Source organism: Gopherus flavomarginatus, chromosome 11 (assembly GCF_025201925.1).
Source record: "Gopherus flavomarginatus isolate rGopFla2 chromosome 11, rGopFla2.mat.asm, whole genome shotgun sequence".
Lineage (NCBI taxonomy): Eukaryota > Metazoa > Chordata > Testudines > Testudinidae > Gopherus > Gopherus flavomarginatus.
Window position 1 is genome coordinate 28,967,019 of NC_066627.1, and position 26,491 is coordinate 28,993,509.

General features: G+C 43.8%; 2 protein-coding genes across 6 annotated transcripts in view; one reads left to right on the forward strand and one right to left on the reverse strand.

The window, feature by feature from the left end:
• LOC127030720 (uncharacterized) overlaps positions 1-26,491 on the forward strand; it is a 549,169-nt gene that overhangs the window by 272,202 nt on the left and 250,476 nt on the right. The gene's annotated exons all lie outside the window — the stretch shown is intronic.
• PTPRT (protein tyrosine phosphatase receptor type T) overlaps positions 1-26,491 on the reverse strand; it is a 778,873-nt gene that overhangs the window by 257,248 nt on the left and 495,134 nt on the right. For all 5 annotated transcript variants that reach the window (XM_050917254.1, XM_050917256.1, XM_050917255.1 and 2 more), the window contains exons 8-9: positions 12,868-13,164; positions 3,479-3,588 (exon numbers count right to left, since the gene is read on the reverse strand). In XM_050917254.1, coding sequence (XP_050773211.1) covers positions 3,479-3,588; positions 12,868-13,164 — 407 coding nt within the window. The remainder of the gene's footprint in view (positions 1-3,478; positions 3,589-12,867; positions 13,165-26,491) is intronic.

The following is a 26,491-nucleotide window of genomic DNA, read 5'->3' on the forward strand; positions in this document are numbered from 1 at the left end:
AGGAGTTTGGCAATATACACAACCCCCCCACCAGAGATTAGGCTGAAGCCACCAAACTCAATTTCTTTTTTGACCTAGGTCACTTCTAAAAATCATATTTCCAGATGTGAAAGGCTTAGTGCATTAACCTCACCGTAACACCCAGCTGTCTGAAATCTGTTTTTATTAGAGAGGCATCTGGTAGCATTGCTATAGTTACAGACCTGGCTGAAATGGCACACATTTATCAAGAGGAACATCTTTCATATGCAGTCTTTTTACTGTATCAACTCAATCTACATTTTTAATAGACATGAGGCAAGATGACGTAATAGTTTATGAAATCACATTTAACCTCTGGACAGCAGACTACAGAACTTACTTGGCTGCAATGTATAAGAGTTTGGTGATCTCAAACTAGTCTTTGTTTGTTCACTCTAAAAACAAACCCTGTTTGACATCACTGGCACTGCCGCCTTAGGATGAGAGAGCAGGTGGTCTGCTGGTCAGAACTGAGGGGAAGTGGGAATATTATGGGAAGGAAATCTGCATAGACTCTGTTGGGCTGTGTAACAGTTTACCATCTGCATGCTTGCCCCCAAAATAATTTTGTGCGCTCTTCCACTGCGAAAAAAGAAACCAAACTGTAAATGATTCCCGTCCCTCTATATCACCTCACTCTGAAGAGAGCCAGCAAGATTTTAGAGTAATAAGCAGGATAATTCTTTGTGATATACCCCAACATAACAGATTTATTTATATAAACTATGTGCTCATTCTTTAGCTCACTCAACATCCTGCAGCAGAAATGGAGAGCACCACTGTTCTTTGCAACCCTAACAACTGTGTTACATCCGTTTAGGCCTTCAAAACTATCTTCGCAAGGAAAGAGGCTTTACTCTCTTTTTTTAAGTGAAAGCTGGGATCCCACCTCACGTTTCTGGTTTCCCAAAAGCAAGTGGGATTGCAACAGGGGATATCACAAGGCGTGAAAGTCAGCTCTGGATTGTACCTTAACAAGTCGAATGCTATTAACTCCTCCTTTTTACTAAAGTGCCTTACTAATACTATTTTGTAAATTGTTCCTGTTTCTTTCCTTACGGCAGGGTTTCTCAAACAGGGGTCGCTGCTTGTGTAGGGAAAGCCCCTGGCAGCCCGGGCCGGTCGGTTTGCCTGCCCTGTCTGCAGGTTTGGCCAATTGTGGCTCCCACTGGCCGCGGTTTGCTGCTCCGGGCCAATGGGAGCTGCTGGAAATGGGCCAGTAAGCCCCTCGGCCCGCGCCACTTCCAGCAGCTCCCATTGGCCCGGAGCAGCGATCCACAGCCAGTGGGAGCCGTGATTGGCCGAACCTGCTGACGGGGCAGGTAAACAAATTGGCCTGGCCCAGCCCGCCAGGAGCTTTTCCTACACAAGCGGCAACCCCTGTTTGAGAAACTCTGCCTTGCGGGCTCCAAAAGGTAACAATTACTACATTCATCCAGTGCAGTGTCTGCTCACAGGTTAGCACTTTAAGTCACGAGATTGTCAGTTCAGCGTCTGTTACACAGTTGCCTTCTTTCAGACAGGTTAGATGCACAACCTCATATCACAGAAGATCAGATCCTGCTCTCTGAGGCAGTGAGAACTGTCCTAACAGGGCATTCCTGGATGGGAAGTGGTATAGCTACAGTGCAATATAGTCCCTAAGGGTTCAGTCTGGCCTTTATAACACAGAGCAGTTTATAGGCGGCTCTCAATAATGCTAAAGGCTGCAACAGTCTCTGGCTGGTTCCAGGACTGGTAGAATGGAAAGATGGTTAATGAAGCTCAACAAGATTCAGGAATCTGTCCCTTAATTTGCATATGTGATTAATATGAATGAATGTATAAACTGAGCAATTGCATGTACAAATGGGCAATTCTGATCATTTGCACATTTACTCCATCTGCGTGCCTAACTTTTAAAATCCATACTCTAAGTGCATCTTTCACAGAACTTCCGGAAAATATATGTCACGCTCCAGGTAAACTGCATCTATATTTCCCCTTCATGTCACCAGAGGCACCCACTCTCAGGATTTCCCTCCCTGCCCTCCGCCTCATCATTATCTCTCTGGGTGGAAAATCATTCTCTCTCTCCCTTTTGACTGAGATATTTCCAGGTTGAGCAGTTCCCTGCCTTCAGCATGTTATTCCCAGCAAAACTCTAATAATAGCATAACTTTCCTCAGTTATAAGTTAGCACATAGTTCTCTCTCAGGAAGAATATTTTATTCTTAAGGTAAACAAACTACAGGAAAAAATATATTTAAAACAGTAAAAGGAACCTACAAGTATGCCAATAATCTTATCAGAGAGTGATCCCCACCTCCTACCCAATCTCCACAAGGTCAGCATCAGTCCTCCCAACCCTTCCTTAAGGATTGGGGTCCTCCATGGACCTGCTGATAATTTGCTGGATCAGAACAAAAGGCCCTGAGCATGTTGAAAACCAGGCTATTTATCAAAAAATCCTCTCTTTGTCTGTTGGTCCCTGGAGAATCCAGATTGAACTAGTATATGCAAAATCCTCCAGAGGTGGCTTCAAAGGGCTGATAACTGGAGGAAGTACATTAGCATACCTGCTCCTCCTAGAGTAGTTGCATACAATCTCATCATAATAAACAATTGAATTTTTAATAAAATGTACTCCAAAGGCATGAAACTCATTTCAATAAGTTCTAAACCAATTCAGTAAGATTTCAGTAAGGTTTGTCCAAGATATTGCAGAATATTGTTATTCCTGTCATAGGATGTCCCATCACTTTACAGATGAGACACCAGATTTCAGATTAATAGCATACATCCTTTGATAGGTTCCCACCCATTAGGCTAGGCACAGCACAAACAAAAGACGTATATCCTCTCTCCCAACATGGTTTACCCCCTGAAGACAAAGAATAGGTATGCCACACAAGTGAAGCTATCAGAGTGAAGATTGTATTATGAAGACATAGCTAAAGCTTTGTATAACACATTTTTATTAGACATATGGATTAAACCAAATTCCATGAGGGGGCTGTCAGGGTAAGACTACTTTATAAGGAAGGTGCTTATTGGCTTCATCTTGTGAAAACCGGAAGGAAACTATATGGCAGAGAAAGGGAGAGGCTGCAGTATTCCAGATGGGAGATTATGAAAGCCTGAAAGCATTATTGCTCTAGGGGCAGAAAAGAAGGAAAGGAGATCTTGGAAATGCTGTGGAGGATAAATGGCAGAATCTGCGATGATCTGGATGTGGGGCAATGGAGATAGTCAAGGGTCACATTTGGATGTGATTTAAAGTGGAGCTATTTACTAGATCGCACATTTCAGTGGCAGCAGCAAGGTACCATGAAGATTCTCACCTATTTTATTTAGGTCTCCTATAAACACCTACTGAAATCTCTGAAACATCATGGCTATGCTGACCAATACACTTGCGCACACATGGAATAGGTCCTCTGGTAGATACTCTTTCACAGCAATCTGTTCTCCTTACCTCATAGAGTGTAATGATACCATTGGTCTCATTTGGAGGCTTCCACTGAACATAGATCTTTTCTTCAAAGGGTCCTCCTTGGATAGATTCTAGGGGAACAGGTCCAGGAACTATAAAGGAAAAGAGTGGAAAGTCAGTAACTCTCCACAACAGTTTCATGTGACTCCTCAAAGAGACTGAAGTCTTCCAGCAATGGCTGGTGCTCTAGAGCAGAGAAAACATACACTCTGGGTCAAACAGGAACATTTAAAAAGGTTTTAGTACCCATTACTATTGGTCTATTCTTGACCTTGGGGTCCAAATATGAAAATTCATGTACTGAATATTAACACTGAACACACACTCATGTAAAGTCGCTGCTATCTTCCAATGTTTCAGTGATCCACCATACCTAGCTCCACTGGCATGACAGAGGCAACTTACTGAGAGTATTTATCATAGAATCAGAGGTTATAGAAGATACAAAAAGCAACTTAACGCATTACCAGCTAGTGCTTCGTTTGTATATCTGCACACACTCCAGGTTTTCCCATCCCCAATATGATCATGCAAGAAATTGCCTACTTCTATTGTCAAGAAATTATGCATTTATTACTGTACCATTTATCACATATCCAGGTATCTATAGATATTTCATTTTGTTATTAAATGTGTATTTTTTATTTTCCAACTTACCTCATTCCTTTTACATATTTAGACAATACAAATACATTTCTTAAACAAAAATAAATTGAACAAGTGTGCATGATTTAACATAGCCTCAAATATAGCAACTTGTGTCACACCATAATAATACATATAACCTCAGAGTTACAAATACCTCAAAGGTTGTTCGTAACTCTGAAATATTCATAACTCTCAACAAAATGTTATGGTTGTTCTTTCAAAAGTTTACCACTGAACACTGATTTAATACAGCTTTGAAACTTTACTATGTGGAATAAAAATGCTGCTTTCCCTTTATTTTTGTACTAGTTTATGTTTAACACAGTACTGTACTGTGGTTTTTGTTTGTTTTGTTTTGTTTGTCTCTGCTGCTTCCTGACTGTGTAGTACAGGAGTGCGCAAACTTTTCGGACCAAGGGCCACATCTGGGTGGGGAAATTGTATGGAGGGCCAGGGCAGGGGGTTGGTGTGCAGTAGGAAGTGCGGGGTGTGGGAGGGGGTGCGGTGTGCAGGAAGGGTCTCAGGGCAAGGGATTGGGGTAGAGGAGGGGTACAAGGTGTATGAGGGGGCTCAGGAGAGGGTTGAGGTGCAGAGTGGAGGGGTACAGGAGGGGTGTGAGGTGTATGAGGGGGCTCAGAAGGGGGTTGGGGTGCCGGAGGGGCGTGGAGTACACGAGGGGGCTCAAGAGAGGTGTGCAGTAGGGGTGCAGACTGCGGAAGGGGACTCAGGGCAGGGGGTTGGGATACACAGGGGTGCGGGGTGTGGCAGGGGGCTCAGGGTAGGGGCTTGGGGTGTGAGCTGTACGAGGGGGCTCAAGGCAGAGAGTTGGAGTGCAAGGTGCAGGCAGGGGGCTTAGGGCAGGGAGTTGGGGGGCAGGGGGCAGGAGGGGTTTGGGCTTCAGCCTGGCGCCACTTACCTAAAGCGGCTCCGGGGTGGCAGCAGCGCACACTGGGGCCAGGGCAGGCTCCCTGCATGTCTGCCTTGTCCCCGGCCCTGTGCCACTCTAGGAAGCACTGCAGCCCCTGAGGGAGTGGCGGAGGGCTCCACATGTGCTGCCCTTGCCGCGCCTCCAGGTACCTCCCCCGAAGCTCCCATTGGCTGTGGTTCCCTGTTCCAAGCCAATGGGAACTGCGGGGGTTGGTGCCTGGAGGCAAGGGCAATGCACGGAGCCCTCTGCTCCCCCTGCCCAGGGGCCGCAGGGATGTGGTGTCGGCCGCTTCTGAGAGCGGCGCGGGGCCCACGATGCCACAGGGGGCAATCCCACAGTCTGGATCCAAAGCCTTGAGGGGCCGGATCTGGCCTGAGTGCCATAGTTTGCCCACCCCTGGTGTAGTACTTCTGTTTCCAAATGAGGTTTGTGATTGACTGGTCAGTTTGTAACTGGTGTTTCTAACTCTGAGGTTCCACTGTAGTAATATTTAGCTCTTACAAAGTACTTTCACCAAACCCTCTCTACAGAAGTGATTAAACAATATTATCCCCACTTCACAGAAGCGATAACTGAGGCATAAACATGCTTAGATCTCAATACTGCTCACATGGATCCATTGCAGAATTGGAAGCTGAATGACTTTAAGTCACATAGAAAATCAGTGATGAAGCTGAGAACAAAACCCAGTTTGGTACTCTATTTACTGGACTAGTTGACCCATAATTCAGGAGGCACAACAATAAGCACCGCTACTGTTGTTGCTGGGTCAACACATACAGATCTAACCTTTCAAGCTTTACTTCAACAGCACATTGTCTTAAACCTTCGATGACAGCACCAGTAAACATTTGTTTCTGTAAGATTTGCTTAAATACTCTGTAGGAGTCATTTGTCTCAAAAGTGTAATGGCTTTGTGTTTAAAGCATCAGATTATATATATATATATATATATATATATATATAAAACAGGATTCATGCTTTATTTGTTTTGGTATGACACTGAGTTTAAAATAGCATAAAAGTTCTGTTTTGTGTACCAGCAAAACCAACATAAAATAACTAGGGATTGAGCCATGAAGACCTCCTTTAAGATGTAAATAAATGAGCTAAGCCAAATATTCTTCTCTTCTTCCCAGCCTTTCGGATAATTTTATTCCCTATCTTATCTCCTGTTTCCTGTCTGAGGTAATCTTCCATCATCATCACAAACAATTCTTTAATGGCAGGGCCGGCTCTAGCCTTTTTGCCGCCTCAGGCAAAAAACAAAAAAAAAACAAAAACAAAAACGGCAGCCGCAGGGAATTCGTGGAGGGCGGTCATGCGGCTCGCAGGGGGATGAAAGGCAGCACCCGCCCACTCCCTCCAACCGTGGGCAGCCAGGCACTGCAGCCCACTCGCAGCCGGGTGAGAGGGGCTCCCCCCTCCGGCCTTGGGGTGCCTCTCCCAGCCAGGCAGGCTATGAGGGGGCCGACACAGGCAGGGCTGGCTGGGGTCTGCCACCTCCGTGCGGGGCAAGCATTGCAGCAGGGCTCAGCACAGCGCAAACGGCGCCAGGATCAGTGGGGCCCACCCCTCTGCTGCCCACCGCTGAATCTTTCCTCCCTCCCTCCGGTGCCCGCCGGGCTGCTGCAGAACCATCCCTGACACCGCTGCCCGCTGGGCCACTGCAAAACCCTCCCTCCGCGGCCCGCTGGGCCACCGCAGAACCCTCCTTCCTTCTGGTGTCCAGAGGCTGCAGGAGGTGGTGGCTCAGTCACTCCTTTAAAGGCAACTCGGCTAGGCTGGGCTCAGAGCGGCACAGGAGGCGGAGGCTGGTGCAGGCGGCAGGGAGTGGCACGTCCCGGGGAGCCCGGCGGCAAGAGGAGCAGCGGGGATCGCTAGTTCCTGCCCCCCATTCCCTCACCACCAGGGTCAGTGTCCCTGCAGGGCTGGGCTGGCTGCCCCAGGATTGGCAGGAATGCTGGCCCTTACAATGTGCTGCTCCAGGCACGTGCTTTCTCATCTGGTGCTTGGAGCCGGCACTGTTTAATGGGTTCCTTTTCTTCCCCTTTTGCTCTGTGTTCACTTTCTGGTTGAGTTCTAGGAATAAAGTTATTCACTTCATAATTTAATCTTAAAATGTATTTACAGGCAGAATGCTAACTACTACAATCTTCCTGTCTTTTGGACATTGACATATAATTAAACCAGGCACTTTCCAATCACTGAGTGAAGCTATGATGGAAGAAAATGCCCAGTATGAAGGACTGATATTGCACAGCTATATCTTTCTCTTCTTTAATTGATGGACATCTTTGTTTATGTACCAGCAACAGGAAGTGTTCTCATTTTGTTTTGTTTTTCGCTACAGTCAGTATTTGAGGATCAGCTCTGGCTTCAGAAAAATTAAACTGTCTTCAGTTTGGTGCACAAGCGATGCAGCTACCGATGACAGCCAGGCAATGAAGAACACATTCAGGAGCCACTCCTTTCTGCTGTGGTGAGGATTCCCCAGAAGGAAGATTAAGATTTGCCGGATTCAAGAGTAAGAGAGAGATTCCCATTGGCTCACATTGCAAGGTTGCAGCCTATTGACTAGTGGGGTCATGATTTAAGTACAAGATGTCATAAAGAGGGTAAATAAAGGAAGGCCAATTGTCAGCCATAGCCACTTCAGTCATATATCCAAATCCCACACCTGGACACTCAACTAGGTATGCAGGCACATTAGTTTCTACATTACACACCTAAGTAGCAATAACCACATCCAAATGTGAGATATAACTTCCTATTAAGCTGCTCAGATTGAGAAGCTGTACAGCTTGTCCAATGAACTGGTGGGAGACGGACAACTGTAGTATCTGGTCACCAGGTTTCTCACACCACACTCTCTCTTGGCAGTATCACATGAAAGGCTAGGACATCTCCAGTTTGGTTTGATCACAGTTTGGCTCGTTTAAATGGCCATACTAGTGAGAGGTCAAAGTCACAAGTGGTGGGAAAAAAGGGAGCCCAGTGGCTTGAGTGAAGGCTGGCAGAAGAGTGAGATGGAGCAGGCACCTGTAGTGTCCTGGGGCTGGTCTCCCATGCACTTCACCTCTTGCAGAGCTGCCTCATAAAGCAGCAGGTTATGGTGGCGAGGATGGAGATGCCTGTGAAGAGGGCGCTGGCGATGCCCACGATGAGGGAGATGAACAGGGTGCCCATGGTCCAGGCACAGGGATACAGGGCGACAGAGTTGGACTTCACGGCCCTGGCATTGTACCAGCTGTGGTCGGAGTACTGGACCCAGGAGGTGACGGCGCAGTGGTACTTCCCCCTGTCAGATGGCAGCACCCCATGGAGCCGCAGCCGGTGACACTGCGGCCCCACCTTGTCCAGACTCATGTCCCCGCCTGAGGTCCACCAGCCCAGCTCGGCCACGCCCTCGCGGCTCACAGACGCCACCATCCGGCCCTGGGGCTCCTCCTCCCCCACCGACATCTCGTCTTCTCCCAATACCTTTTCAAAGATCCACTGACCATCCACTGATCTCCCAGACCTACTGACCATCACCACAGCTCATAACTTCTGTTCAGGAGCAACAGAGATGGAATGCACAATATCTTAGGATGCTACATGAAGTGGCTAGCACAGACACTGCAGAAAACAATGGCAGAGGCACCAGACCCTCATTTTTAGGGGCTCACTATATTATCTCCCTAAGGTTACCAGTCTGAAGTACAGGATGTTTGTATTTTCCTTTAGTGTAGGTCTTGTGCATTTACCACTGTGCCATCAAATATGGTGAGTTAACAAGTCTGTGCAGGGAAATGTACCCTATACAGAATCCTACAAGGAAAAAGAGGAGAGGAATAAGTTAAATAGCACCAATATTCTAACATTCTGGTTACAACATCAAGGAATAATAAAATCCAGTGGAGAATTTAATGTAGCCTCCTCTTTTATCCACACAACAGTAAAACTCTAATCTACACAGATAGCTAAATTGCACCCTGACATAGAGCTACTCCAGGGCTGTTCGTCTTTATCGATAGGAAAGGCTGATTTCCCCAGCAAAGTAACAATCTAAGATTTATCTTTCATTATGATTACAAAGCCACTAAAAATCCACCTACTCAAGGAAAACTATAATGCTGTGAAAGATAACTAACCAAATGCTCTCCCAGTCCTGTCTGACAAAAACTCTGATCATTTAGCTGAATTAACAGAAATGTCCGCCATCTTGTGGACTTCCCTGTGTGATATGCTGTAATGCTTATACTATAATGATGCTTCCATTGGATAGAGTGGATGCTTGCAGCTCATAAGGACTCTTAGTTTGAGTCTCAGCTAACATGGCTTTGTGACAGAGGGCAATTTCCTGCAATAACCTGGACAAACCTTACTGAATTAAGTTAAACCTTATTGAATTGTTTAATACCTTTGGGATCCACTGTAGTAAAAATACAATTGTTCATGCGGCACTGCAGAATTGCGTATAATTTTTCAAGGAGACTGATTAATGGAAAGCTTGTGGAAATGCTAGGAACTTTAAAGAACTGTTTGGGACAATGTGTGAAGTGGGTTTCCTAGGAAGTCCTTGTGAGGCCTCTTGAAGTGATGCCTGGAAAACCCATAGCCTACTGATCACCTGCTCCTGGAAACTCCAGATCAAAGAACATCTTCCCCTAATAATAATAATAATTGGAGATATACCAATCTTTGAGAACTGGAAGGGACCTTGAAAGGTCATTGAGTCCAGCCCCTTGCCTTCACTAGCAGGACCAAGTACTGATTTTTGCCCCAGATCCCTAAGTGGCCCCCTAAAGGACTGAACTCACAACCTTGGGTTTAGCAGGCCAATGCTCAAACCACTGAGCTCTCTCTCCCCCAAAGAAGGGACTAAACTTTTCATGAGTTCTGAACTCGGGCTCTTATGAGCTTGTGACCACAACAGAGACCCCTCTCTAGGGTCAGAAAAGACTAATTACCACAGTAGATTTGGGGGTGATCTCTGATAAGCTTATTAGCATGCGGGTAGGTTCTTTTATTGTTTTCTCTGTGACGCTTTTAACCTAAGAGTAAATGTGGTTGCACAGAAAAAGCTGTGTAGTAACTTACCTGTGAGAATTTACACTGTTAGTCTATGAAGAGAAAGTAAGCAGGTCTACTTAGGCAGTCTATCTTTTGCTGGGAATAACACAGTGAAGGCAGGGAACTGTTCAGCTTGGTCATAAAGCAGAGAGACATGTCTCTCCACACAAGAGAGGCGACAACTCAGGGATCCAGAAGCCTGACAGTGGGTGCCCTTGTTTGACCACTGAGGGGAAGTACAGGTGCCGAGACCCTGAACTGTGACAGGCTTAATAATTTAGTGATCATTTTCCTAGCCTATCGCTTGGACATGTCATCTTTCTTTTTGAATCCCTTTACTGGCACCATCTCTTATGGTGGATTCTCTGTAATTTAAAGCCTTTAAATCATGATTTGAGGACTTCAGTAATTCAGTGACAGTGGGTGGGTGAAGTTCTATGGCCTGTGATGTGCAGAAGATCAGAATGGATGATCATGATGGTCCTTTCTGGCCTTAAATTCTATGAGTCTCTCTCTTCTATTGTATCAAATATAAGCTGCTTGTTTTCACTTTCAAGGCCCTTCATAACCTATCCTCATTCATTCAGTATTGAAAAGTTTACTCCTGCTTAGGGTTGCCAACTTCCTACTCGCACAAAACCAAACACCCTTGCCCCACCCCTCCTCCGAGGCCCCGTCCCCACTCATTCCACCACCCCCCCCGCCGCTCACTCATTTTCACCAGGCTGGCTCGGGGGTTGGGAAGGGGTGTGGGCTCCGGGGTGAGGCTGGAAATGAGGAATTCAGGGTGCGAGAGGGGGCTGCGGGCTGAAGCAGTGAGTTGGGATGTGGGTGAGGGTTCCGGCTGAGGGTGCGGGCTCTGGGGTGGGGCCGGGGATGATGGGTTTGAGGTACAGGAGGGGGCTCTGGGCTGAGGGGTGGAGCCAAGAGGTTCAAAGTATGGGAGGGGGTTCCAGGCTGAGGCCAGAAATGAGGGGTTCAGGGTGCAGGAAGGGGCTCTGGGCTAGAAAAGGGGCTTGGGGTGTGGGGGGGGGGGTGAGTGCTTTAGCTGGGGGTTGAGCTGTGGCATGAGGCGAAGGATGAGGGGTTTGGGTGTAGGAGGGTGCTCCAGACTGGGATCGAGGGGTTCGGATGGTGGGAGGGGGATCAGGGCTGTGGCAGGGGGTTGGGGCATAGGAGGGGGTGAGAGGTGCAGGCTCTGGGTGGTGCTTACCTCAAGCAGCTTGCAGAAGCAGTATCATGTCCCCAAGATGGTTCTACATGGAGGCGCAGCCAGGTGGCTGCAATTCCTGGCCAATGGTAGCGCCGGAGCTGGCACTTGGGGTGGAGGCAGCACGCAGTGCCCCCTGGGTGCCCCTATGGCTAAGAGCAGAAGGGGGGACATGCTGCTGCTTCTGGGAGCCGCTCAGAGCCACAACTGACAGGGAGCCTGCCTTAGTCTTGCTGCACCACTGACCAGACAAATTCTCCTTTGTCTGAGGCCTACAAAAAAACTAGACAATGATTGGTTTCTGGTGTGCTGAGACCACTGCTTCCCATTCTGACCAATAGTGTCATCGTTTTCTTGTCTTTTATATTCTGTGTTTGTACAAAGCCTCACACATTCGGGGCCTGGGATGCCCTGGGTGACTGAATAGCAAGTGTGAAAAATCAGGATGTGGGGGGAAATAGGTGCCTATATAAGGAAGAGTCCCGAATATTGGGACTGCCCCTATAAAATGGGGACATCTGGTCACTCTACTTAAGTGACATGATAATACAAATATTAATAAATAATAGTACATCCTCAAAGCACTTCTTATGGAACAAGAGTGGCAGAATCTGGCCTCATTAATTTAGCATAATAGGTGTACATGATATGCTAGGATACCATGTGACTTGAATTATGGAAAAAGCTGCATTCTGGAAATTAAATTATGTACAAAAAGCTATATTAAAATGCTATTTTGGTTGGAAAGTTCAGCACTCAAAAGTTTGCATGTGTCAGAATTGTAGTTGCCTATGGAACCTTCATTCTGGTCCCCTACGCCGCCAACCTCTGCACTGAATGAGGGCAGACCCCTGTGGAAAAGACAGCGTGTGATCCTCTAATTAAAGGTTGCATTATAAGGCATATGCACAAAGTGGCAGAATTAAGGTTGGACACGCAACCATAAATCTCAAATTTCCTAACTTGAGTGCCTGACTCTACAACCTAAATAAAGTTCATCATCACATTTGGTATGTAATTTCCTATGGTGTTGTTTTTCGTTTGTTTGTTTTTGTTTTTTTGGTTAAGGGAAGACAGTAAAATTCTGTTATGTAAACTCGTAACAAGCGCAGGTATCAGCAGGGTTTGAACGCTGAGTCTTTGGCACTGCATCACACATTTCTACTATTTGAGCTATTAGATTAACCCCTACAATAAATAAAATCAGAAGTTTGTCTCAGGGGGATGGGCGTGTAGAGGGGGGGCACTGGGAATTTAGCACACAACACTTCCCAGAACTGGGCCCTTTGCTGTTGACTGGCAGACATGAATATTACCTGCAGCTTCACAGTGCTTTACAGACATTATCTACGCCACGAAAAGTAGGTAAATATATATTATCCCTGTTTTACTTGCATCCCAAGGAAATCTAATATGGAGTTGATGAGACGAGACATCACCTCCAAGCCCACAATGCCATTTTTACTAAGTCATTTTTCCCCCAAACAGTTACTCAGAACTTTGAACCATGAAAAAAAAAAATCTTACCATCCTCTTCAGTCTGTACCACCAGCTCCTCGCTTTCCATTTTGCCCTCTGGATTAGAAAGTGCTAGCCTCAACCGGATGGTCATGAAGGGCCGAAGGCCTCGTAAGGTATAATGTGAGGATGTCTGGATGAGTTCCTCTGCCTCATACTTCTGCTGGTTAAACACATACTGGTACTGGACTGTTAGGTTGTAGCTGTGGCAACGGGTCACTGCGTAACCAAAGGGCTCCCATTGCAAGGTCAGCTGCCGGGAGCGAATGTCAACAACTTCCACACTCTGTGGTCCATGGACTGGATCTGTGCAACAAGTAAAAGAAATGAAAAGGCTTTAAAGGAGGCAGGCACCCATGGATCTCTCAGTGTGCATTATCTATAGTACTTATGGCCCAACTTGCTATAGTAGCTGAGCGCCTGGCTATCTTTAATGAATTTGTCCTCACAACACCCCCATGAGGTAGTAAAAAGTGCTAATATCGCTGTTCTGCAGACAGGGAACTGAGGCACAGAGAGACTAAATGTCCTGCCCAAGAGATCTGAGGTTGGGCTGTAACTAAACCCAGTTCTCTCACTTCCTAAGCTAATGCCCTAACCACTGCACATCCTCCCTGCACAGAGAATGAGAACATGAGGGTACAGTGTGGAGGTTTATGAGAATGAGTTTGGGAACACCACCGCACCTTACCAGTGCTATTGTTCTCTCTTTTTGGGAGTCAATCAAACACTTGGTCTAGTCTACTGTGTCCTATCGCCAAAGCCTTGAGTGAGTTATCAGAGTAACATCTCACTAGACCATCATACATTCTTCATGCACCACATGTTTATAGAACAGCTATTTTAGAAATACATATTGACTGGGTGAGGCTATTTTTTTGTGTTCCTCCATCTGTAAAACCAGTCTACTTTAATATCTTAAATCCCACACTCCTGGGAAATTTCTCAGAGAAAGAGGAAAAATATTGAAAGTGATGTTTTAGAATTTCATACTTTTTTTTTCAAATACACATTAATATCATGATTTTAATGTCCAATATAACAGGACCTTCCAAAGCCAGTACTAGCACCTAATGCTATGGATACATGCTATAAAAAAATTATAATAGATACTATATAATAAATGAACTGCTGCGTATCCCCACTGGACAGTTAGGAATCTCCCTTTCCCACATTTCTAGCCCTAATGATTCACATGTTATCACACTTTAAACATGTCATGGGTATAGAACTGTATATTTCTGTACCTTAGGCCAGTGCAAGTTTGGAGTGAATATAGGAAACATTCCTCTGGCAATTTTTTTTCTCTTTTTAAATGGTGGCTATTTGAAAGGGCCCATGGATCTGGAACACTCATAGAGGCAGCAGCAGAGGTTAATTTTTGGTTGAAGGGAGAAGTGGTCATATAAGTACAATTTATGAGATGAATACCACAGCGACAGAGGTAATATAAAGTCCTAATGAAGTTTATTTATTATTTTTTCTACACACTTAGCTTGAGGTAAAGATGCATGTGTAAGAATAATTTTCACTTGGTGTTGCCTATTTATGTTTACAACATAGCTTTGACCACTTTAAAAAGTGAGTGTGAGAGTATACAGCTATATTTTACACAAAGATTGAGGGATGAATGAGTGAATGATTGAGATGCATTAGGTGGGAAGTATACTATATATACAAACACACACACACTTTTGAGTGGGTATTTCTCAAAATTGTATGGTATTTTAAAGTTTTAATCAATCATCCCTCAATCAATGCTACAAGAGTGCACATGTATGAATGCAGGAGAGCAAATTAGTGAAAAGCATATAATTTTCATCTGTAACTTAATATTAGAGCATAATTTAAAATATTTTACCCACAAATTCTGTCCTCTCTCAATTTCAAAGCACAGAAAGACTACTACTTTTTAAAAAAACAAAAACAGTCATAAGGAACACAAAATAGTTTTAGAAAGAAAGAGAGAGAGAAATAAACGGGAAATGCCCTCTAGAATTTGTTATGAATTGAAGAACAATAAACAAAGCATCTCCTCTTCTGCTAATGTAAGAGCAGTGAATATACTAATGGTCGGTGAGACATCTCATGGCAAAATCTGTAACAATTAACCATGGGTCAATAACTACTTCAGGAATGAACATTTCATATATATTAAAATATGTGTGCACTTTAAAAATAGGACACTAAAACTAGGTGATTTACAGCAGGCAACTATGGTTTAGAATTTCAAATCTCTCGGACAGTAATTGTGATTGTATTCCATTATTCTTGGCACTTCCATAGCATATTCGATGACTGGTTGCTGGACTCCTTACAAACAATGAAGCCTCAGTCCCCACATTGTGAGGGAGGCTTTATCCTCATTTTAAAGAGGAATAAACAGAGGCACAGAGAGGTTTAAGTGGCTTATCCAGAAACACACACAGTCCACCGCAGAACTTTAGAACTGACACCTAGTTCCTGCTCCAGCCATTAGATAATACCTTCCCTAGAAAACACATTTAACACTTTACATTTAACAACAACAGCTATTTCTGCGGTGAAAGCTGGTAACTAGTCACCAGGATACAGCAACACAACTGAGAGTGTGATTTGAGGAGGAGAATGAAAAAATCTTATACCCAGCTGAAACTATCATGGGAGATACAGGCAGGCAAAACAATTACCTAGACCCAAATGTAGTGAGGCCACTGGGATCTAAAAGCAATTATGAAGAAGGGAATACAGAATTTTAAAATGACAAATGGCCAGGCCCTCAACAGAATTTCTCACTCAAAGATGATGCCTGTCTTAGCACAGCACTACCTAACACACTGATGGGGTTTAGGTTCAGTGTGGTCTCATCCTGAACTGTCTTTGGACTAGTCCCCTCCCTCTTACTACCAGTCTGTGATCTCTATTCATTTAGTTACTATTTACCAAGGCATTTGGTACAATTCCTATTTTTAAGTTAATAAGTGCTGCTGGCCTCTCCAAGAGGATAGACTGGGAAAGGGGGAGGTAGACAATTCCACACTGTAGCCAAGCAGTCTCGTGTTCCTGGAAACCTGTCCAGAATGTGAAGAGGATGTTGAAACATGGGAGGTGGAAGTCTTGCCAATCAGCCAAGAGCTTTACTAAACTGGATATGAAACTGCAGGAGTTTGAAAGCCATTAGTAACAAGCTGAGAACTCCACACATTTCCCCTGAGATGGAGCCCTAAAAAACTGAGATCACTCCAAATGATTTCGGTAAATGAAGCATCTTTACTTCTGAAGAGCCACGTGATACAACCATACCTCCTTTCAAAGCGGCGCGGGGAGAGGGGAAGAGGTAGAAAAAGTGAGCACGCACAGGAAGAGACTATTTTTACTCTCGGCACGGGCAGGAAGGATTTGGGCAAACTAACTGAGCACTGTGTGGAGGAATCTCACCTGAGCGTTCATGCTTTGTGCCGACTAGTAGCCAATCGCCGATTTTCATAAGAAAAGCGAATGAATACATTTGCTGCTCCTGCCACCAAAGTTAGTTTTAGTGAAGGCTTCTACAGAAGGGCACTGGAACAATTTGTATAGTGAGAGTGCTGAGAGTCATTGAACCAAACTGTAAACCCTGTATATAATGGAAACCACTTCAAATTGGAGGGTGTAGCAGCACCCCCAGCATCCCAACTTCCAGCACTTATGCTTCTACATTTAGAGATACTTATTTCTAGTTCCAGCTCTTCATGTCTTAGCCTCCTTATTGCTAGACCTTGTGCAGGCCTTTGCCACAGAGGCGTAGCGAGCGCCCTCCGACCGGAGGGGGCCCCGCAAGGAAGGGGGCCCCTAAAAGTGGCAAAAAAAATGTAAGGTATAACTAGGTAAGTGACATTTATTGACGCTATTGCACAATCCATGTCGGTTTTACTGACAAAACCGTGAAGTCATTATGATACATCATAATGCTATTGGCTACATCAGTTGTCTGTCGGTCAGTTTCGAATTATAGTTGGACCCATTCAAAGAATGTGTATTTGCGTTCATAATGGCGGTCAGCGGATAAATGTTATTAATTTAGTTGTTTAGTTTTTTATCGTTTCCAATGCAGAAGCGTGCTTTGTGATGTCTAGGAGAATGTATAAGAGCGGAGCTAGTAAACGAAAGGCAGCAAAAGATGCCGAGAAGGAACTTGAGAAAATTCCAAAGTTGTCAACGTATTTTGCGCTGCAATCCAACGTACAGGTACAGGTACATGAAACGGACAGAGCTAGCAGCGACGAATCGTATCCAGAAGTATCCAGAAGTGCTTCAAGTGAGGTCGAAGGTGAAGCCAGTTGTTCTACCAAACAGACTGTGACAGATATTCCAGCTGCTGCCGGGAAAGAAGTATCTGAATCTGAACCACTGACTGATGATCCAGGAGATTGGCCGTCTATAATATCGGACAGGCAAGTGTGTGACATTGTTGCACATGGCCCACCGCAGCAGAATGAAAGTTACGAATTTCCATTTAATGAGGAAAGACGGAGATTCACAAGTACTCATTTCTATCAAACCATGGCAAATGGCGAGAAAATAAGACGTCCATGGTTAATGTACTCAGTTCAGAAAGATGCCATTTTTTGTTTTTGTTGTAAATTATTTGGCACTGGCGACGTACTGCTACGTCGTGGAACATCTGCTTGGAAAGCACTGTCAAAAAGACTTCAGCAGCATGAAACAGGCAAAGGTCATCAAGACTGTATGGTGAAATGGTTTGACCTTCGGTCAGGCATAGTAAACCATACATCTATTGACCAACTCGAATTGCAGGCTTTTCTGAAAGAAAGAGATTTCTGGAGAAATGTTGTCAAACGCAAGGTTGATGTCGTTATTTTCTTGTCCGAAAGAAACTTGGCATTTCGAGGAAATAATGAAAAGCTCGGCGATCCTTTGAATGGCAACTTTTTGGGACTGTTTGAATTGCTTGCAAAGTATGATACTGTCCTCAGCGAACTTTTACAGAGGATTAAGAAGGCAGAGACACATGTTCAGTACCTCAGTCCACAGATCCAAAACGAGCTGATTCAACTTGTTGCCAATAACATTCAAGAGGTCAACATAGCGCAGCTTAAAATAGCAAAATATTATTCAGTTATTTTGGACTGTACTCCCGACATGTCACATGAAAAACAGATGTCTGTGGTGTTACGCTTTGTTGAATGCAACGGTGAAGATGGTGTCAATATTCGTGAAGCGTTTGTTGGTTTTCTTAATGTTCATAATACAACTGGCGAGAGCTTATTGGAAGCGTTTCTTGAAAAGGCAGACAACTTAGGAATAGACATGGCTGACATGAGAGGCCAAGCTTATGATAACGGCGCAAATATGAGAGGAAAGAATAAAGGAGTTCAAGCCCGCATGCTAGAAATAAATGACCGTGCCTTGTATGTACTATGTGGAGCTCACACTTGGAATCTTGTGATCTCAGACGCGGCAAAGTCATCGAAATATGCCGTTGACTTTTTCGATCTGATTAACAGAATATACGTTATCTTTTCTTCTTCACCTTCACGTTGGGATATACTTCAAGAACATATGCCAATATCTGTTAAAGGGTTATCGGACACTCGTTGGGAGTCGAGAATTGATGCTGTGAAGCAATTGCGTTATCACCTTGAAGAATTGTGCAATGCTTTGTCATCTTTGCGAGAATATGCGCTCGAAAAGAAAGATGGCAATACAGCAACAGAAGCCGGTGCGCTTTTAGACCATGTTACTACGTGGCCTTTTGTTCTGACTGTGTACATGTGGTACGATATACTATTTCACGTCAATAAAACCAGCAAATTAATTCAGTCACCAGATGTGTCAATTGACGTACTGCAGGCAGAAGTCGGTGCTACAATGAAGTTTTTGGAAGACTATCGAAATACAGGATATAACTGTGGTCACAAATGCACGTGAAATAGCAGAGCATATGGGTATTGAGCAGGTGTTTCCAGAAACCAGGGTGCGACGTAAGAAGAGAATGTTTGATTATGAATGTGCTGATGATTCGAGTCATCTTTCTGCCGAAGAAAAATTCAAATCGCAGTTCTTTCTTGTTCTCACTGATCGGGCCATATCTTCTGTTTCGTCGCGATTCGACCAACTCGTGGAGTGGTATAAGTTGTTTGGATTTCTGTACAACGCTAACAGCCTGAAGCAGTGTCACAGAGAAAATGAACTGGAGAATCACAGCAAAAATTTTGAAAGAAAAATGGGAGACATTGATGCCAACGAACTCATAATGGAATTGAATCGTTTTATTTATGTCATCGAGAAAGAGAGAGAGGACTTGTCAAGGCAAACAATTTTTTAATGTACATATACAAGAACAGCCTTCAGGAGAGATATCCGAATCTTTGCATTTGCATCAGAATTCTTCTGACCACACCAGTTACTGTCTCTGGTGCTGAAAGGAGCTTCAGCAGAATGAAACTGATCAAGAATATCCTGCACTCAACCATGACAGATGACAGGCTTTCTGCGCTTGCAGTTAGCTCAATCGAAAACAAGATTGCCAGATCTCTGGATATGACGCATTGATTAACCAATTTGCGGAGAACAAGGCTCAAAAGAATTGCTTTGCGTAAATACGGAATACATGTACACTGTAGGCCTATGTATACATAATATGAACCCTGTATATTGTATAAAATAAATACCGCATTCCAGTTTCTGCATTGTAAGGGGCCCCGGACATATGTTCGGAGGGGGCCACGTTCTTTGTTGCTACGGCCCTGCTTTGCCACTTGCCACCCTGTAGTAATTCCTCTCTGTCTATCTGCTCCTTTTCTTCTTTAACACCTCTGAAAAACCAGGCTGCTAGGAACACCAGATGAGCCCCAAAAAACTGAAGCACCTAAAAGTCAGAGAAAACTTGGGAAAATTTAGATATTCTTGACCTGCCTGAGGACATACAGCAAGCATTAGAGACAAGATTAGAATCAAATGCTCCCAACTTCAGATTCCATGCACAATCATTTAGGATATTCTGCCTCATTAACTGAAGGATATTGTCTAGCAGTGAGGATTTTACAAGGAGTGATGTGTAAGAACAGCTTCCTCACTCAAGTTTCTGGGTTATTTTTGTTAGTGAGAAAATGTTGTTTCCCTTTACATTAGTGATATTAGTGTTTTGAAACGGGGGCAGGCAGTGGAGAATGGACTGTGTGTGTGTGGTCCTGCCATAACTATACAGTTCAAAAGTTATGGGTTTCTGAAGATAATGATGGGCTCCTAACAGTCTAGAATATCTATATGGAACATCCATCACTGCAGTATCTCACTGTTGTGTGGCTTTGTAATGGCGAAACATTGGGAATGTTTAAGACACAAGTTAAAAAAAAATCAGGCTAGGCAATTGCCTTCATCTTTCGATGTGAGGAAGGATGCTCTAGTGTTTAGAGATGGGAACAAAGAGCCTATTAATTCTATTCCTAGTTGATATGATGTAATGTTAGCCAAACTATTTTGTTTCCAACATCGTAATCCTGATCATCAGACAGGATACATCTCCACAGGCAGAAATGGATGCAGCATATAAAACAATCAAACTGTATTTGGGACACAACCATTAATCTGACATTTCTAGAATAGAAAAGATGTGAGAAAAAACATCTTCAATCCCAGTCAGCATAAGTAATCACTTCCTACCCCTACTCTTACCATAGATGTTTTGTCAACAGGGGTTTATAGAATGTGAAAAATGAACTTTTCTACAGTGGATCATCACCGTAGGCAATTAAAAGAACCAAAAGAATGCGTCTGTGAAAAACACCAGCCCCTGAAAGTGCAAAGACTGGCACACGATTTCCAGGCTCCATCAAAGGAAAAGAATATTGAAATAACAAAAGATAAAGGTGGTTCTTCCTTCAGCGCCCCCCTTTATTCAGACCCCACAATCACTAGGAGACTTGAGGCCTCAGAACACAGCAAGGCAAAAGCAAAAACATTCATGCTTGGAGACACCCAGGCAGCTGCAGATGGCAATTTAAAAACACCATAAAATTTAAAATAGTGATTTAATTACAGTTATTGTCTTTACATTATTCATATTAAGGAATGAATAATTAACTTGGGGGTGCCAGGTATACTGGTGTCAGATTTGGTCAATGCATTGGTGCAATGGGTAAGGACTGGTTCTGATTTTAATGTAACCTCGCCCAGACTTTCACCTCCAAACCTGACAGACAAAATGTTCTGGAGTTTGACTTAAACTTTCCCTCTAATTTCCTTGCTCACCTCTGCACTTTGTAGTTCCTACCAGGACCAGAAATGTCAGAAACCCAGTTCTGTGAGATCTCCATCCCAGTTTCCAACAGATACTTAGCATTTTTCTGTAGATTCTCCGAGATGCAGCCCTTAGGCCTTTCCTTAATCTTTCATTAGGGTAGCATTAGTAGGTAGAGAAGTCACAAAATAAAGGGTTTAGGCTAAATCTGTGACTCATATTTAGAGACCTCTCTCTACTAACAATCTGCACTACATGATGCATCATGCAGTGTCCTTCTAACAACTATTTTTAGGGTACCCAATCTCCAGTTGATTTGTCTCCTATTTTCTGAGTCCAGCAAAAGGAAATGAGGCTACTGCAGCATTCAGATTTATCTGCAGTCTGTCCAGGGGGTAGGTATTGGCCATCAAATGGCCTTTTAGTTTCTTGAGGGAGGGAAAACAAATACAACTATTCAAGCTCTAGGTTTGGAGAACAGGAAACCTGCCTGGAATTAAGTCAGTGAATTGAAGTAAACACTGAAGGTTTTATATTCTCTCTCACCCTCTTCTCTCCGTCTCAATCGCAATTTCTCAGAGAACCAAAACCATATAATTTAGAAAATGCTCTTCTGTTTCCAGTCTCATTTCCTCTGCAGCACAAAACATTTTTTTTACACATTTTAAAGCCAGGAATGGTTTGTTGTTCTTAAAGGACAGCAGTCCTAGTCTCTTGTCTATTTATTCCTTCAGCAGTTTCAGTTTCTTAAATATACTTCTCTATGCTGCAGTCTTATTACCAGATGTTCAGTGGTATACATGCACAGCGGAATCTATTGCATCACCTCCACTCACTTTTTGTAATGTGGTAATGAATTATTTCCCCCCCCACCCCCAAGAACAAGCTGAGAACAAACAAGAAAAATGATAGCATTTCTAATCAATCAGTAGTCAATTTACCACCAGTAAACATCAGATGAGTAGTCAATCAGTTTAATTTCTATAGACTTGGAATGGAGATATCAAATCCTAATACATCCCATGACCCACAGTCTATTAAATAATGTATGATACAGTCGACCATAAGCCATCAACAGTACTGACATGTTCTGGGTGGCTTCATATTCATGCTGTTCACCTTCCCAGCATTTAAGGAAGAAAGGAGAGGAGAGGAAACAGAGGTGGTGGATTTGGGCTCTGACCCAATAATTCTGCTCCATATTTAGTTGACATGGTCCCTATTGGCTGAGATCAAGTATCTGCTTGGTCTTTGTCCCCCTTCGGGACAGTGAGTAGCCTCCCAAATGTTCCCTGCCTATCGATGCTGGAAGGCTTGGAGTGAAGGACCTCATCAGGTCTCTTGTAGGGCTACCACTGGTAGACTTCCCTCACCAACTTGACCTGGGGGGTGTTTATTACATAGCAGAAGGGCGGTCTGGCAGTCAAGTCATGTGGCTGAAAGTTGGGAAATCTGAGTTCATTCCTAGCTCACCTATGAATTTCCTGTATGACCTTAGTTGAGTCTATTAAGGCCTGATTTCCAAAAGGGTAGATGGCTACAACATGGATCAGCGCATGGTTATTGCATACAGATTAAACTTTTGACTACATCAGCATTTTTGTGCACAGCCCTGAGCTTCTGCTCAGTTTTAAAAAAACTGACCCTTTAAAAAAAAAAAAAAAGTACCTGTGATGGGTGCCACCTGTGGGGAACCATTGAGCCCCCTGACACACCAGCTTGGGCTCCCTCTCGCACTGTACTGCTGTGACAAATTACAAAGCCCTCCAGCCTGCACTTTCACCAGCATTCATACAGGTAGGGACACACCCAGCCGCAGTTACACACAGGCTCTCTAACCACCAGCTTCCCAGCCTGGGACCCCAGAGCTGTACCATCCTGCCCTGGTCAAATCTGGACAGTATATGGATTTAATATCTGGTTTGCCTCTCCCTTAGTGTGAAGAGAACAATGCACACTTGTGGTAACCAAGCAGAGATTTTCCCCAACCACTCCAGTCAAAGCTCACTGGGTTAGATTAAAAACAAAAACAAGTTTATTAACTACAAAAAAAAGATTTTAATGATTATAAGGGATAGAAGACAGATCAAAGCAGATTACCTAGCAAATAAACAAAAGTGAAAACTAAGCTTAATATATAGATAGATTGTATATGAATTAGATTCTCACCCTGAGAAATGATACAAGCAGGCTGCAGATCCTTAAGGGATCTGCACTTGCTTTACAGCTTGGAATCCCCAGGTGTTTCATACACAGGATAGAAATCCCTTTAGCCTGGGCCCAGCACTTCCTCTAGTTCAGTCTTTGTTCCTCAGGAGTTTCCAGGAGTCCTCTTATCAGGGCAGTGAAGAACCACAGTTGATGTCACTCCCTGCCTTATATAGCTTTTGCATATGGCGGGTGTGGTGGGTTACTCCCCACTCCGGGATGCCACTTGATACACTGGGGTCCCTCTGCACCCAATCAGTTCCACCAGCCTGGGCTCTCTCACCCTGTCCTGCTGAGCCAGGCCCTCAAGCCTCCTCCAGCTCACACATACACACACCCGGCCACATCCAGTTGCAGAAAAAAACAAACACTGAAATCAGCTCTGTGTGGGAAGACTCAGTTTGGGAATTGCCCAGTACTCAAGTGCACATCCCCTCTGGAGTGCCTGCAGCTTAGAATTCCAGATATCTTTCACAGGCCAGACACTTTCTAGCCTGGGTCCAATTCTTCCCCAGTTCAGTCTTAGGTGTTTTTAGCCGTCATCTTGGGCAGGGATTCAGTGAAGAACTAAGCCAGATTAACTCACTCGCCAGCCTTAAATAGGATTTATATAGGGTAGGAATCCTTTGTTTCCCAGTTTGATCCCCGCCCCTTACCAGTGGAAAAATATCAGCAGTCCAGGATGGTGTCCAATACCAGGTGACACGATCATATGACCCTGCAGTGTAAAAGCAGCATCCCAGAAAGCTTCTCAAGCAGGTGGAAGATTAGAATCTTCAAAGATTCTCCCTATTGTTCTCCCTAATGGTTTATTGACTAACCAGCCAGACTGGTTGCATTTTATTTGATGGGTGTTCCCCAGATGCAAACACTTTTGCAATTGATACATAGTCAATATTCCTAACTTCAGATACAGAAATTATACATGCATACAGCTAGGATAATCATATTCAGCAAATCATGACTCTTCTAATGACACCTCACATGACTTATCTTGTGCAAAATGCACCATAATCCTATCATAATACCATTGTGAAGAATATGCAGTGAAGTGTCATTTTTTAAAAAGCTGGCCCTTTTTAAGATAAAGTACCCACCTCACAGGGATCAAGTTTTAATTAGCTAATGTTTGTATGTGAGGTGACTAAATCCTCAGATGAAAAGGGCCATAGAAGAACAAAGTGATGTTAATGCAAAATTTGAAAGGAGATGGCTCCATTCTGTTGTACTTCTCTGTCTTGCTACTGAAAGGAATGCCAAATGTTTTGTGAGCCCTTTCAGGGCATAGAGAAGTACAGTGGTTCAAGGTCTGAGACCGGCTATATATTGTGTCCTGGGCCAGTGCTAAAAATCCCTCCTGATCCTAAGGACTAGAGATGGTTTTAATGTCTGATCTCGCAAACCACCTGAGCTTATACATGTGCTTTGAACTACTGGGAGGCTAAGATTTCTCTCCTTGCTTTTCCTTAATTCCTCTGAGAAACCTGGGCATTTCATTGGCACAGGGCGCTTGTTTCTAGCATAGTGTTTGCAAGATATCAGTCCTTAAAATGATGCTACACTGATTAGATCTTGCTTTAATTTTTCAACATGGCTTAAGTGGCCGCTATCACAAAAACCACCACAGCTAGAAGCAAAATGATTCATGCCATCTAAAATCCTAAATCTTAGCTTTCAAATGAAGCATGTCAAGCCTATAAAGCATTAACCTAGCACTTGGTGTTTGAAAGAGAGGCTGCTAACCATATGTTTGAATTGGAGCAGAGGGAAAAAACAAACAAACAAACATAGAAAGATAGCAATCGGCATAATCTAATTTGACTATCTGGGTGTTACCTAATTTATTAATATATTTATACAACTTCCATGAACTGAAGCTTTCATGCTCTCACGGACTTCAAACATCTCTGTGAAATTTGAGGGAGAAAATACCAAAGAAACAAGTATAATCGGGCTACTGTAACTGCTCTTAAAGCCAAGCAAAGCAATCCAGTCTTTGGGATTCACTCGGAGGGGGAACCACAACAGAGCTACGATTGCTAACTTTTATTTAAGTACTGTGGAACAATTAAGTGCTAATGAATGATTCATTCAATAACAAAGGATTGAAAACAATATTTTAATAAGTTCAGTGTCACCTATGCTTTGGTAGACTGCTGTGAATGTTTTCCAGACTAATAATTTTTTCTAAGCACTAGCTCTGGACAAGTGTCCAGAAAACAAAACAGCTTGATCCACAAATCTTCAGATGTGGTCTTGGTCCAAGGACCAGGAAGCAAGCTGCTCTCTACTTGTAAGTGTCATCTGACATGTTCACAGTATGTATCTCATGCTGACACCATGAATAGATGGTCCATTTTGGTGGCTGTTCTTGTCATTCCTTCTTGAGTGGTGCAGATGATATGATTTCTTTCCCTCTTCAATGGCTCAAGGTGAGCCATAGGAATAGGAAGGTTGATGTAGGTTGTTAATAGCAGATGTCTGCTTTAAACCCCTCCCGTGGAAGAAGGGGGGAAGGAGAAGCTTAAAATAAAACACCATGTTCTGAATATGAAGCTAGAGCTGAGCAGCAAAGCTAAACTGAGACAATCACTTGTTGCCCTTCAGGTTAACTACCTGCTGCAGGAGCCTAATTGCAAGAAATTGGTGCTGTCAGTAATGACGCGGCATCAAGCAGAAGGTGTCCGTATTGCTCTGAGGCACCATTGCCCATGTCTCCTGACCCTACAGAGGATGTGAAGCAGAGTTTATTAACAGTGCAGATGTCCACTGATTAAATTCTGTTTCCTAGTGGTAGGTTACACAGACACAGAGCCCAAAGGGAAGAAAAATTAGTGTGACAGGTGCAGCAGCTTTCCAAGGGTTTTGTTTAAGTTCTCTTAAAAAAGAAAAAGAGTAAGAAAAACTTGTGGGCGTGTGTGTTAGAGAGGGATGGAGATTAATGCCCTTGCTTCTTTCACATTCCCTGTTATTCCAGACTAGGCTGACCAGCCCAAGCACACTGACTTGTGCCCACAGCATGTCACTGGCTTTCTGCTCTGGATAAATTCATGTAAGCCAAAGAAGCCCAGATAACATCAAAGCACTTAAATCAGGTTCCATGTCCCTTTCTTCGGGGTAGTTTATGTTAAATAATAGACGGTATATATCATAGAAGATTAGGGTTGGAAGAAACCTCAGGAGGTCATCTAGTCCAACCCCCCA